This window comes from Alternaria hordeiaustralica, assembly GCF_023758085.1.
Source record: "Alternaria hordeiaustralica strain BMP 2776 chromosome Unknown scaffold_7, whole genome shotgun sequence".
Classification (NCBI taxonomy): Eukaryota; Fungi; Ascomycota; class Dothideomycetes; order Pleosporales; family Pleosporaceae; genus Alternaria; species Alternaria hordeiaustralica.
In genome coordinates this window covers 1,051,177-1,062,618 of record NW_026056779.1, presented here as the reverse complement: position 1 = coordinate 1,062,618, position 11,442 = coordinate 1,051,177, and the positions used below count along the sequence as shown (strand labels likewise).

General features: G+C 53.0%; 4 protein-coding genes across 4 annotated transcripts; 2 read left to right on the top strand and 2 right to left on the bottom strand.

Annotated features, from left to right (window-relative positions):
* Positions 1-2,847: 2,847 nt before the first annotated feature.
* Positions 2,848-3,993, bottom strand: J4E84_004772 (uncharacterized protein; the record flags this gene model as incomplete). The annotated part of the gene is made up of 3 exons (XM_049387375.1): positions 2,848-3,585; positions 3,635-3,923; positions 3,968-3,993. 3 exons carry the CDS (start codon positions 3,991-3,993, stop codon positions 2,848-2,850), a joined length of 1,053 nt encoding a protein of 350 aa, XP_049245148.1.
* A 650-nt stretch (positions 3,994-4,643) lies between these two features.
* Positions 4,644-6,163, bottom strand: J4E84_004771 (uncharacterized protein; the record flags this gene model as incomplete). The annotated part of the gene is made up of 3 exons (XM_049387374.1): positions 4,644-4,789; positions 4,847-5,075; positions 5,126-6,163. The coding sequence occupies 3 exons, from the start codon at positions 6,161-6,163 to the stop codon at positions 4,644-4,646; spliced, it is 1,413 nt and encodes a 470-aa protein (XP_049245147.1).
* Positions 6,164-6,765: 602 nt separating this feature from the next.
* On the top strand, positions 6,766-8,212 carry J4E84_004770 (uncharacterized protein; the record flags this gene model as incomplete). Its single annotated transcript, XM_049387373.1, has 2 exons — positions 6,766-6,860; positions 6,916-8,212. The coding sequence occupies 2 exons, from the start codon at positions 6,766-6,768 to the stop codon at positions 8,210-8,212; spliced, it is 1,392 nt and encodes a 463-aa protein (XP_049245146.1).
* Positions 8,213-9,791: 1,579 nt separating this feature from the next.
* On the top strand, positions 9,792-11,441 carry J4E84_004769 (uncharacterized protein; the record flags this gene model as incomplete). Its single annotated transcript, XM_049387372.1, has 2 exons — positions 9,792-10,150; positions 10,199-11,441. The coding sequence occupies 2 exons, from the start codon at positions 9,792-9,794 to the stop codon at positions 11,439-11,441; spliced, it is 1,602 nt and encodes a 533-aa protein (XP_049245145.1).
* Position 11,442: the final 1 nt, after the last annotated feature.

Here is an 11,442-nt window from a genome sequence, read left to right as displayed (position 1 = left end):
AGGAATTTATATCCATGTGGTCAGACTACCAAGTGTTGAGACGATTGGTTCAGGGGAAAGCATCCATGTGTTCTAAAGGGAAATGAGGAGAAAATGTCATGGAACAATGCGTTGCTGTTTTAGAGACTCCGTCATCTCCAGTTGCATTAAATGTGTACATGGACTTGCTCTGTCATGCTTCTGGACGAGCGCACATTTGTTCTCCTGGTACGAGTTTTGAGACATCGAAAGGCAGATGCTACATAGTAAGTCTTGCACTCCGCACCATGAACGAGACAGACATAGCTTCCAATTTTTCAGGCTTTTCGCTTCATGTTGAGGAACAGAAGAGAGCAAAGGTTAGTTGGAGTTTCAGGCACCAAGGAAGCCGGCAGTCCGTCCCTTCGGCTGTGCTCTCATGTGGTGACTTTCGATACAGTCTTTGGAATAATCTCAACACATGAGGGCTACAATGCCATGATTTGGAGGTAGAACCAATATTGCGCGGCTCGGATTTCGGGTTGAAGTTATTCGTACAACGATCTTGATGAACCTTTCATTCTTCTTCAAATTTCCAGATTAAGTTGCTTAGAAGCACATAGATTGCGCTTGTATCTCTTTTGGAGCTCAGCATGAGAACAAAGATCCCATTTCATGAAGGGTGTGGAATGTCGTTTCTTCCTCAATCATCGGAGTGCTAGTCCAGCGACATGTCTCTGTAGGACATGTATCTTTTGAGGGATCCATTGCCTTGCATTTGGTTAAAGCAGATCAGACATGGCATGTTCGCATAAGACCTTTTCGAAAATGCACCACATCGGTATTTCAGTCTGAGTTTTCGAGAAAAGAGTGAGTTGGAACATGGAACAATGTGAAAGCTTTGGACCGAGATGGATTTATATATACCACTAGCAATCCCAAACTAGCTAAAGCGACTAGGTACGCATGTCTAAAATCCAATATTGTGCGATGCGTTCTTGGGACTTGAGGAAAACGCCATTTACCGAGAGAGCATGTGTAAACACACACCGAACTCCGCTGCGACCAACGCCAAATGAATCAAGTCAAAAATTCGCGCGCTTTCGCCGTTACCTTCAACTCCCATTTGCAAGAACATCTTCCCAGACCGGCCAATAAGCATTCCCACCCGGCTCATCCATCTGCCAGATTAGACTCGGATTCCGCCTCATGACACCCTCGTACTCTCTTTTCAATTCCACCAGTCTCTCACTCAGAGCCCTCATCTCAGTGACCACTAGCCTTAGCTCTTTACCTTCCACAGTAGCAGGCGATATCTCACCCTTCAGATCTGACAACGGGCCAATGAGACGTGTGAGCGTGGGCGGTAGACTATACCGAAAAGAAGCTTCGACCCAGGCAGTGACCGCAATACGAGAAGCTAGAAAGGCGCTCAAGGCGGGTAGGTAGGCGAGTGTATCTGCTGAGGAGGTTGTGGTGTAGTGTGAAGAAGGGAGTAGAGCACGGCTCAAATGTATGGGCCAGCAGAGCGCTGCATACCGTAGGAAAGGTAAATGGGTATCAAAAGGTACGGTGCGGATACTATTCGCCCTCGAGCTGTTGTGTTGAGTTGGCATCGTTGGTATCGCGTGGGTGTGATTGTCTCCGTCCGATGAAGACAGGGACTTGTATCCACTGTCTACCGACGCGCTTGTCCTTTGGCTCGCACCACTACTGGTCGGCATGGTAGGTGGCATGGCTGGACTATGAGGCTGCAGAGCACCGAGAGGACGTTTTGGTATATCGTGAGCAAGATATGATAGACATCGTGCGGCGAGGTGGCCATGGACGCTGCTTGTATCGCAAAGACTGAACTCCGAGCCTTGAGATAGTGGATTGAGAAGATAATCGCGTATGGATTCGTGGGTGAAAGTAATTTTGTCGTTGGCAACGCAGAGAATACCACATGTCAGTTCCGGCAAGGCTTGTATGATATCGGTCGTATGCGGACCCTCGGGAACGTCGGGTTTGTATGTGTCCAGAGCAGCGCGTAGTGCCCCCGGACACATGCGGTTGATCGGGAAAGACAACCATCGAAATGTGTCGGCGATGACACGTTTCTTTGTCGGCGGATGGCGCGCTAATGCGTCAAACAGGATACGGAAGAGCGCCTCCAGGCCCTGTATTGAACGCACTCCCTGGAGGATATTCAGTCGCTCGTCCGACGACAGTAGCGGCGACTGAAGGAGTTTCAACAACATGTTAGCCCAGAGAAAATCCCCATCTGCCGTCCTCGCGACTTCCGACATAAGCCTTCGATCCATAGAGATACCGAAGAAGCCCTGATCTGCTAGGCGGTTCATTTCTGGTACCACAAACTGATCGATAGCGATAACGTTGTGTTGACCGATAAGCGAGAGAATGTGAGGAGCATCTGAAGCCCATTTCTGATACTCAAGTGGTATCTTCAAATTCGGTCTGCTGAAGAGGATGACTCTGGTGTCAGATCCACGACAGAGTCTTGCTAACGATGCGAGGAGCGTATCAGTATCGCTGCACTCATCGATGCCATCAAGTACAAGGAAAGTGGGGTGCTGCCGAAGTAGAAGCAGAAGAACATCGAGCACTTCATCAGAGGTGGCATGCTCTCGAAAGGATGTTTTCCGCAGTAAGAGGCTGACAGTATCCAAAGTTGATCGGTCGTGCCGACGAGCGTGAAGTAGCTGGCATGCCATAGCCCGGAAGGCATCTTCAGATTGGTTGTTCTCAGATAGGAGATGATTGAAATGATAGCTTGCAGTGGCCGGCGGTTCGTCGCACAGATCAGGATCGTCCGCTTCACCAGCTAGATTTTCAACGACTGAACGCGAGATGACGGTTTTCCCAAAGCCGGATTTTGCTGAGCTTTTGTCAGTTCATAGAAGACTTGAAGTATGTGCGCGGCGACCTACCCTGCACAAACAGCACGCGATGTTGCCAGTTGCCGACTAAAGCTTCCTGGTCATTTGCCATGCTGCTCTCAAAAGGCGAATTCCTCCATTGGGCGTATGCGGCGACACGCAAGAACCAAGCGCAGGACTCTTGATAAGGTTGCTGAGTGCTCGGAGACCTTGTGGCAATCGACATAGAAGACGATAGCCAATGCTGTACTTTCTCCACTCTCCTCAACCGCTTCGCGAGCCGTTGTTCATCTTGCTCCACACGATCGTTGACTACGGATCCGTTTTGACGCTGCAAAAAGTCGATATAACTTCTGCGGTGCTGTGAGATGTCCGCGTAGTATTGAGTCTGGTTCGCGGTTTCTGTTTCTAGCCACCTCCTGTGCTGGCCTAGCCGTGTTTCAAGGTGGGCAAACCGGGAATCGAAGGGTCGCCATAGTGTCTCACTGTGGAGGACGTTCGTACAACCGATGGATGTACTTTGTGTTCCACGACAGAAGATACGGTACAGCTCCAAGAACAGCTGTACAAGATCCGCGTATACGTAAGACAGAAGTGCAGCCAGATGACGGTCTCCAGCCTCGCCATGGGACTCGGCTCCGTTACGCTTGCAGATGTTGTAAACTTCCTGATAAGGTGGTATGATTTGCGAAATAGCTTCAAGAACATCGGCAATTTTCTCCAGGACAAGCACGCAGTCACCGCTCATCTGCTTCCGTATTAGTCCAAGTTGTATGTCAAATGTACTACATGCATACCTTGTAGACTACACGAACAGTTGCCCAGAAACAGCCTGCCCATTCTGGCTGCAATTCGACGCATGTGCCAAGCACATCGAAGTAGGGTGCAAAGGTGCGAATGAACAGTGTAAACTTTCGACTGCATACGACTAGTCTTCGGTCTGCCGACCCATTGCCAGCGGAAGTGCGACGGAGCTCTTCGAGCAGAAGTGTTGAGCTGATGTGATGATCGAAATGCTGACGATGTTCTTGCAGTATGGTGTTGTGTATTGCTTCTATGGCGTCATCAAAGAATGGATGGTCCAAGCTATGTAATGTTAGCTACATCCAAGCCATCAGTGGTAGACTAACCTCGAATCAACCATTGCTACGTCCATGTTTTGAGCCTATTGCGACAGTTCTTGGATGGAATCGAACTTGAGCGCAGACGTTCTCTCTGTAACAAATGCATTGGCACAGAATATTAAAATGCACGTTGAACAATTTAGAGCGACGGCCACGTTGTAAAGACATGGAAGCGACAGGGGCAGCGGTGTGTTAATGTAATAAGCATTCAACGTGCTCGTTCTGATGGGACCCAAACGAGAGCAATTACGGCCCTGCATGGAGCCACGGGAGAAGAAATGGGCGTCGTGGGGCTGAAAGGTCGCGGGAGATAAGCGGGATGTGTAAGAACATGGTGAGTGAGTACCCGTCGCCACGCATGTCATGCCCCGGACACAAGGGAATTGACAGGCGTGGGGGAGCAGGCTTGAAAACGTGGGCGAGACGACAGGCCCATGCGGCAAGTCGCAAGTGGCAGATCGGAGCTGCATGCCGACGGGCGGGTAATCCCTTGTTCGTAATGAGTAAAAGAAACTCAAAAGGAACGTCTTTCAAGCGAGGCGTGGATCATGAACGAATAACATCTTGGGTATCTCCTCCAACGAGCTACATAGCCAACTGCTCGGCGCAACGGGTCTATAGTACAAAAAGTATTAGAAAGCGAGGTACTAGAGCGAATGCCACTAAAATTGTGGCTACCTGACTAGGCGGATGCGGGCATGCCGAGCCGAAGCGCAAGCAGCGCACGCACGTCGGTGACATACTGCAAGCCTTCGAGCAGCGGGATAAGATGCAGCAGATCGTGGTCTGTTGGGTCGCTAATCCAGCCTTCGATGGGAATGGCATTGTCTGGATGCACAATCAGTACGAGCACAAGTGGGCGCACTGGACGGAGGGTGAACTTACCAGGATGGAAAACGTAGCTCAAGGGGCTATTATCAAGAATCATGACTTTGCTGAGATCGGGCTCGACCTGAGCAAGGTCCTTGATGTAAGCCCCGTTGCGAACAGTGCAGTGCTGTCGATAGTACCTGCCTGCAAAATACTTGCGCTCCACCTCCAGCCAGTCGATGACGGGATCTGCGTATTCCTGTACCGAAGCGGTGAATATGATCAGATTGTACCACTTACTAACCTGGTCGTCTCGTTAGTGTGGCATCAGGCGTGCCTGGCTGGTGTGCGTACCTTTTTCAGAAAATCGTCGCAATACGGCCGTTTGTGAACATAGTATAGGAGCGGCACTTGGGGACCAATAACCTGCCCGTCGGCGCCGACAGATGCCTGGAGCTTGACCTCTACCATGTGGCCCGTCTGGAAGCGACCGCCGTTGACTATGCTGTGGATCAATGTTTCGTCGAGATCGATGATGAGCGTCTTCTGGTGCGGTCCGACAGCGGATACGCCTTTAGCGGAGTACGAGGGCTGGCGGCGTGGCACGAGGGGGCGCGGGGGTTGGGGCGCTCGTGGGAATTTGGTCAATTGTTTCGAAGACGCGGTTGCCGGCCCAGTGGGGGACTTGAGGGAAGCGGCGGCCTCGGAGGAGACGGAGTTACTTTTGGACGATTGGGCCTTCTTCGCTGCCTTGCGTTGCCTCAAAGCGTCCTCATTGTGATGTAGCGTGATGCGTATCGACCTCTTGGCCGGGGCGATTTCGTCTGCTCGTGCGGTTGCGCTGGATTTGGAGCGGGTGTGGCGCGACGGGCTGTCGGTGTCTGGATCGCGTGTAGGAGATCGCTCGCTCTCCGAGTCGGACGTCATGGCGGTCGAGGTTGATGCTATCGACAGTGATCGCCTCGTGGGTTGTTTCATGACGGGCTGCGCGACACTCGAACTGCGACTCTTGCGCGTGCCTTTCTCGCTACGGTCCGGGGCAGCCGAGGCTCGTGAAGCGTGCGCCGCAACCTTTTTCCGACGTCCGCGAGTGAATGTCCGCGAGATGTGGTAGATCGGGGCGAGAAAGGAGAAGTGGCCATCCTCTTCGTAGTAGAAGGCGGCCACCAGGCATTGCCCCGTATAGACAAAGGGGGTTGCGAGGACGCCCACGACCGCGACGATGCCGTCGGATATGCGCGACGGATACAGCCATCTCCTTCGCCGCTTCGTGTCTTCGTAGGGGCCCTCCTGGGTTTTCTCGAGTAGAGGTGTCTTTTCGTCGTATCCGGATGCGACCGCTTCCGTATTCGAGGAGCCGGAGCCGGAGCCGTCGCTCCTGTCGGCGCCCATCTTGCGCGTCTCTCTCTGTGCAGCTATTGCACTCGCATCGTCAGCGGGAGATGAGAGCGAGGGCCGAGGTTGGAGAATGGCGAAGGACTGTGGGGTAGCCTGGTGCTGGGTGCGCTGATGCTTATGTCTGGGATGACGGTAGGACCTCCGTGACGGTGATGGTGGGGCTGTTGGGAAGAGTGTGCACAGCGACAGCGCAGTCAAGATGCTCGTCCAGCACTGGCGAAACTAGCAGCAGGCCGAGGCGTGACTTTGTCGAGAGAAGACGGGTATGCAGCTAACCAGAAGGTTGGGGACATGCCAATGACGAACCGCTGGAGAGCCCGTGCCCAATCGGAACGCTCAAAGCTCAATTTAGTTACGACTCACACATTCCCTCCACCAAGTCTTGAACAAGCAACGCTCCCCAACAGTGCCTTACAAACAAAACACGCGTGGCCGATACTTTGAACCCCTAAAATTATATTGGAAGTCTGGAACCCTTTCAAACGCACACAGACACCCGCAGAGTCATCCAGGAACAACCCCACCACCCCACATAACTGCCATATACCGTTCGAAATCTTGGGACTCTCGAGTACGAATCTGCAAATATTCCCACGATGCAGGGCGCGACGGTACAGGCGCCGGGTCTGTCAACCTACCTGAAGTCACTAAAGAGTACTCCAGTAGATGCTTCGGTGGAGCATTTCATCTCGTGAGATACGCCTTTCCGCGCAGTAGCGCAACTACAACTAATATCCCTACCTCAGACTTCTCAAACGGCGACAAATACGGAACTCAAGACCATGCGCCATTGCGACGACAGCCCTTCTTCTGCGCGTGGTGGGCGAGTTCAAAGGCAGGGATGCCGCCAAGCTCATTGAGCGCATAAAGCAAGTCGGCAGGCGGTTGACATCAGCGCAACCACACGAGGTGGTGGTGGGAAACATCGTACGGCGCGTACTGGGACTGGTGCGCGAGGTGGTCGACGAGCATGCCGAAGGGCAAACACCAACAGGCAGCGAGCCGGGCTACTCAACACCACATGCACACGCGCAGCACGACTCTCTCCACAGACCAGCGCTCAACTCGAGCATATCCACATTCAGTCCTCTCCGACATGCCGTCGCCGAACCCATGCCCACGAGCGTCTTCACCGACAACGCCTCCGACGTTAGCGAACCCTCGAGACGGCCCCCGTTGCTCACCTCACACACCTCGTACGCGCCTACCTCGTCCGCTCCCCTCGTCCACTCGCTCTTTGGCCTCTTCTCCCAGCCAGCAGATACACCCTCGACTACAAGCACCCCTACAGGGCAGGCGTCGCCAAACGGCAAGAGCACGCTGACGGCACTCAATCTGGAGCGCCTCGAGGGCATCAACAAGAGCCAAAATCTGGACCTGAAGGGCGAGGTCATGGAGGGCATAAGAGAACTTCAGGACGAGCTCGAAACCTCAGACAAGCAGATTGCCGAAGTCGCTCTCGAACACATCCACGCCAACGAAATCATCCTCACTCACACTGCGTCCACAACAGTCCAGAAGTTCCTTCTGTTCGCCGCACGAAAACGCAAATTCACCGTCGTACACGCCGAGACGTATCCCCACGACCACACTGCCACGCATGGCATCCTTCTTACAGGCAAGAAGCGAGAGGCGAATCCAGATGACGACGAGGATGACGACAAGTGGAAGCCCCTCACGGATGCTGGTATCCAAGTCTACGTCATCCCAGACTCCCATGTCTTCGCCATAATGTCCCGCGTCAACAAGGTCATTCTGGCGACCCATACCGTATTAGCCAACGGCGGTCTGGTAGCCGCAGCTGGAGCACACATGATTGCAAAGGCTGCAAAGGAACACCAGACACCTGTTGTCGTGCTCAGTGGCGTATACAAGCTCAGCCCGGTTTACCCATTCGACATCGACGAGCTGATCGAGCACGGTGACGCCGGAAGTGTAGTCCCCTACGACGACGGCGAGTTCGTCGACAAGGTCGATGTTGAGAACCCACTGTACGACTATGTTCCCGCAGACCTTGTGGATCTCTACATCACGAACCTGTAAGTCGCGATTTGAACAGCTCGATGCATTGGATGTAAGCTAATGTATTCTAGTGGCGGACACGCACCTTCATACCTCTACCGCATCGTAGCAGACCACTACCGCACCGAGGACATCACCTTGTAATTCAACCATGAGCCACGGCGTTATGATACCAACAAAAGTTAAGATGGGAAGCAAAGTGCGCACAATAGCCCATGTTACATCATCTAGAGCAGGAGATTCTGCGCTTGCAATCATGCAGTGGCCGGACTCAATGAACATTACTACCAACGTATCACCCATTCAGCTCCAAGCACGTATGCGACCATATCCATCATCGCCGACCCGTGCACTCGCCCTCTGCCCGACCAACTAACATCTCCTACACACCCTTCTTCACAATTGGTCGCGCCTTTGTGCCCCTCTGCACGCACCCGTATCCCGCAGATCACCGACCCAATTCATTGGTCACCTAAGCTCTAGCAGTGTGCCCTTCGGCCATCTGAAATCAATGGTTTTTGTCAAAATTACCACGTTGGGCAGTTTGACGGTCCGTCAGGGTGGGCCGGCGGGGCGGAAGGGCACAGTGGCGTTCTTAGTAAACAAGGACGGAGTCGCGATGTGCCCTTTGAGCCCTTGCGCGTGGGACTCGTCTTACTTTTGTTGAGATTTGGCCGTAGGCGCAGACACCTCATACCCAAAGCACCTGATGGATTAGGCTAGTTTGTAGAAGCTGTTCAATTGTTCTTCGCGTATTCTAGCTCCAGCTCCCTCAAGCTGGGGTGTGTGGAAGAGGGGTCGATGTGACCAACCCCTCAACTGAGCCTCTCTATCGCCATCTGCACTCTGGATTACGTGTGCACATCCATCTCAATTGCGCGCGGAGAAATAACAGCATGCGACAAGTGCTAGCCGTTGCCCTCTTCGGAAGCTCCTCAAGGTGATAACGTAGGGCTTATCGTGGGTGCCGGGTCGGCTGTTGCTACATTACGTATGCGGGCGCGCATCTTGTGGAGCTGAGTTGATAGAGTGACACTCTGAACTTGACCGCCTGGCCGCAGAAGCAGTGAAGGCGTCGTCAAGGTGCATCATGTCGTTTCTCGAACTTGGGGGGTTGCATGTGTTTGTTACTGGGGCCGCCGGAGGAATTGGTAGTGCGATTGTAGATGAGTTCCTAGGTATGTCATGGTCTTGTGCCTTTGATGGTTGTCGGAGAGTCTTGCACGTCGAGTGAAGTTTGCAAGGCCCATGGTAGGCTCAGGGTCTCTGTCAAGTCACCCTGCAGAGGAAGGCACGCTCTAGGGTTTCGGCCTACAAGACAAGGGATCAACACTATCATCTCGATTGATATTTTTGCTCTCATGCAACCGTCACTAACGACTGCATAGCACAAGGCTGTAAAGTCACTGCACACGATCTTCGCCCAAATCCTCTCGCCTCAACACACCCCAACCTCCACTGCCTACAAGGCGACATCAGTTCCGAAGCCTCCATCCAGGACTCCATATCCCAAGCCATCAGCCAATTTTCGCAGCCTATAAGCATCCTCTGCGCCAATGCAGGCATCACAGATGAATCTTCCAGCTATCCTATCTGGGATATGCCCAGTGAGCTCTGGGACCGCACCTACGCTGTCAACGTGCGTGGCACGTACCTGACCATCAAGCACTTCCTCAAATCCATTGAGAAGTCACAAAGTGATACTGGTAAGGAAGTCGAAAATGTCAGTGTCGTTGTGACGGGGTCTGAATGTGGAGTCTTCGGTCAGGCAGGTCATGTGGAGTATGCGAGTGGGAAAGCAGGGCTACAATACGGTCTCGTGAAGACAGTGAAGAACGAGATTGTTAGATTAAATAAGAGCGCGAGGATCAATGCCGTTGCGCCCGGATGGGTGGAGACCAAGTTGATTGAAGGGAGGTTGGACGACCCAGTGGAGAGGTGGAGGGAGGCGGAGGCTACGTGAGTCTGACGCTCATACTGACTCCGATTTTTTGTTAACGATTGCAGTGTACCACTCAGGAAGATCGCTCAACCTACCGATGTAGCGAGAGCAGCCGCTTTTCTGGCAAGTCATCGCGCTGCAGGTCATATCTCCGGACAATGTATATCTGTGGATGGCGGTATGGAAGGTCGTATTGTGTGGTCCGAGGAAGAAGTTCGCAAATCACAGGCAACTGCTGTCGAGCCCGAAACACCATCTCTCAACGCGACTGGTGAGGCCGAGATATTCGGTACCGCAACCGAAGGGGTGTCCCTTGCTAGCAGGACCCCCTCAGCAATGGCTATCCCAACCATGTCATCTCTCGGCAGCCCTCAATCAACACAGAAGCCGAAGATCAAGATCTTGCTCTCCGTAGATTTTGACGCAGTATCGGGCTGGCTTGGTACTGGCCAACATCCCGATAATAACCTAGCGGACTACAGTACTGGCTTCTTCAGTGGCCACGTCGGAGTTCCACGACTACTCAAGCTCTTCGCGAAGCACGGCATCGCGAACAAAGTAACCTGGTTTGTGCCTATGCATAGTGCAGAGTCTTTCCCAGAAGAGTTTGCCGCCATCAAGAGCAGCGGCGCGGAGATAGGCTTACACGGGTATTGCCACGAAGGCGCCCCTCAGCTTACGCCCACCCAAGAACGCGAAGTCCTCGAGCACTGTATAAGTCTCTACCAGGAACTATTAGGAAAACGTCCACTGGGCTACCGCGCACCGCTCTATCAACTCCGCGAAAGTACCGTGGAATTATTAGAGGAGTACTCTTTCCTCTACGACTCCTCACTCTCCCACCACGACAGCAAGCCATACTACCTCCCCAACCTCCCGCCTATCAAAGCGCCAAAGTACACAGAAGAGGCTTCCGCGAAAGACTGGATGAAACCCCTGCCTAAACCCAGTGCGCCCACAGCCAAAACTCTCGTCGAGATTCCGGCAAACTGGTACACGGAAGATATGACGCCGCTCCAGTATCTTCCCAATGCACCCAACTCGCACGGCTACGTCGACGTTCGCGTTATGGAGAATATGTGGAAGGACAAGTTTGAGTGGATTAGGAGCGAGATGCTTGAGAGTAATGGAGAGAAAGATGTGGTGGTTTTTCCGTTGGTTTTACATCCGGATACCAGTGGCATGGCGCATGTCATCGGCATGATTGAGAGGGTGATTAAGTGGCTGAAGGCGTGGGAAGGAGACGTGGAGTTCTGCACTTATGAGGAGGCGGCTGGGGAGTGGAAGGAGAAGAATGCTGTTGAATGAA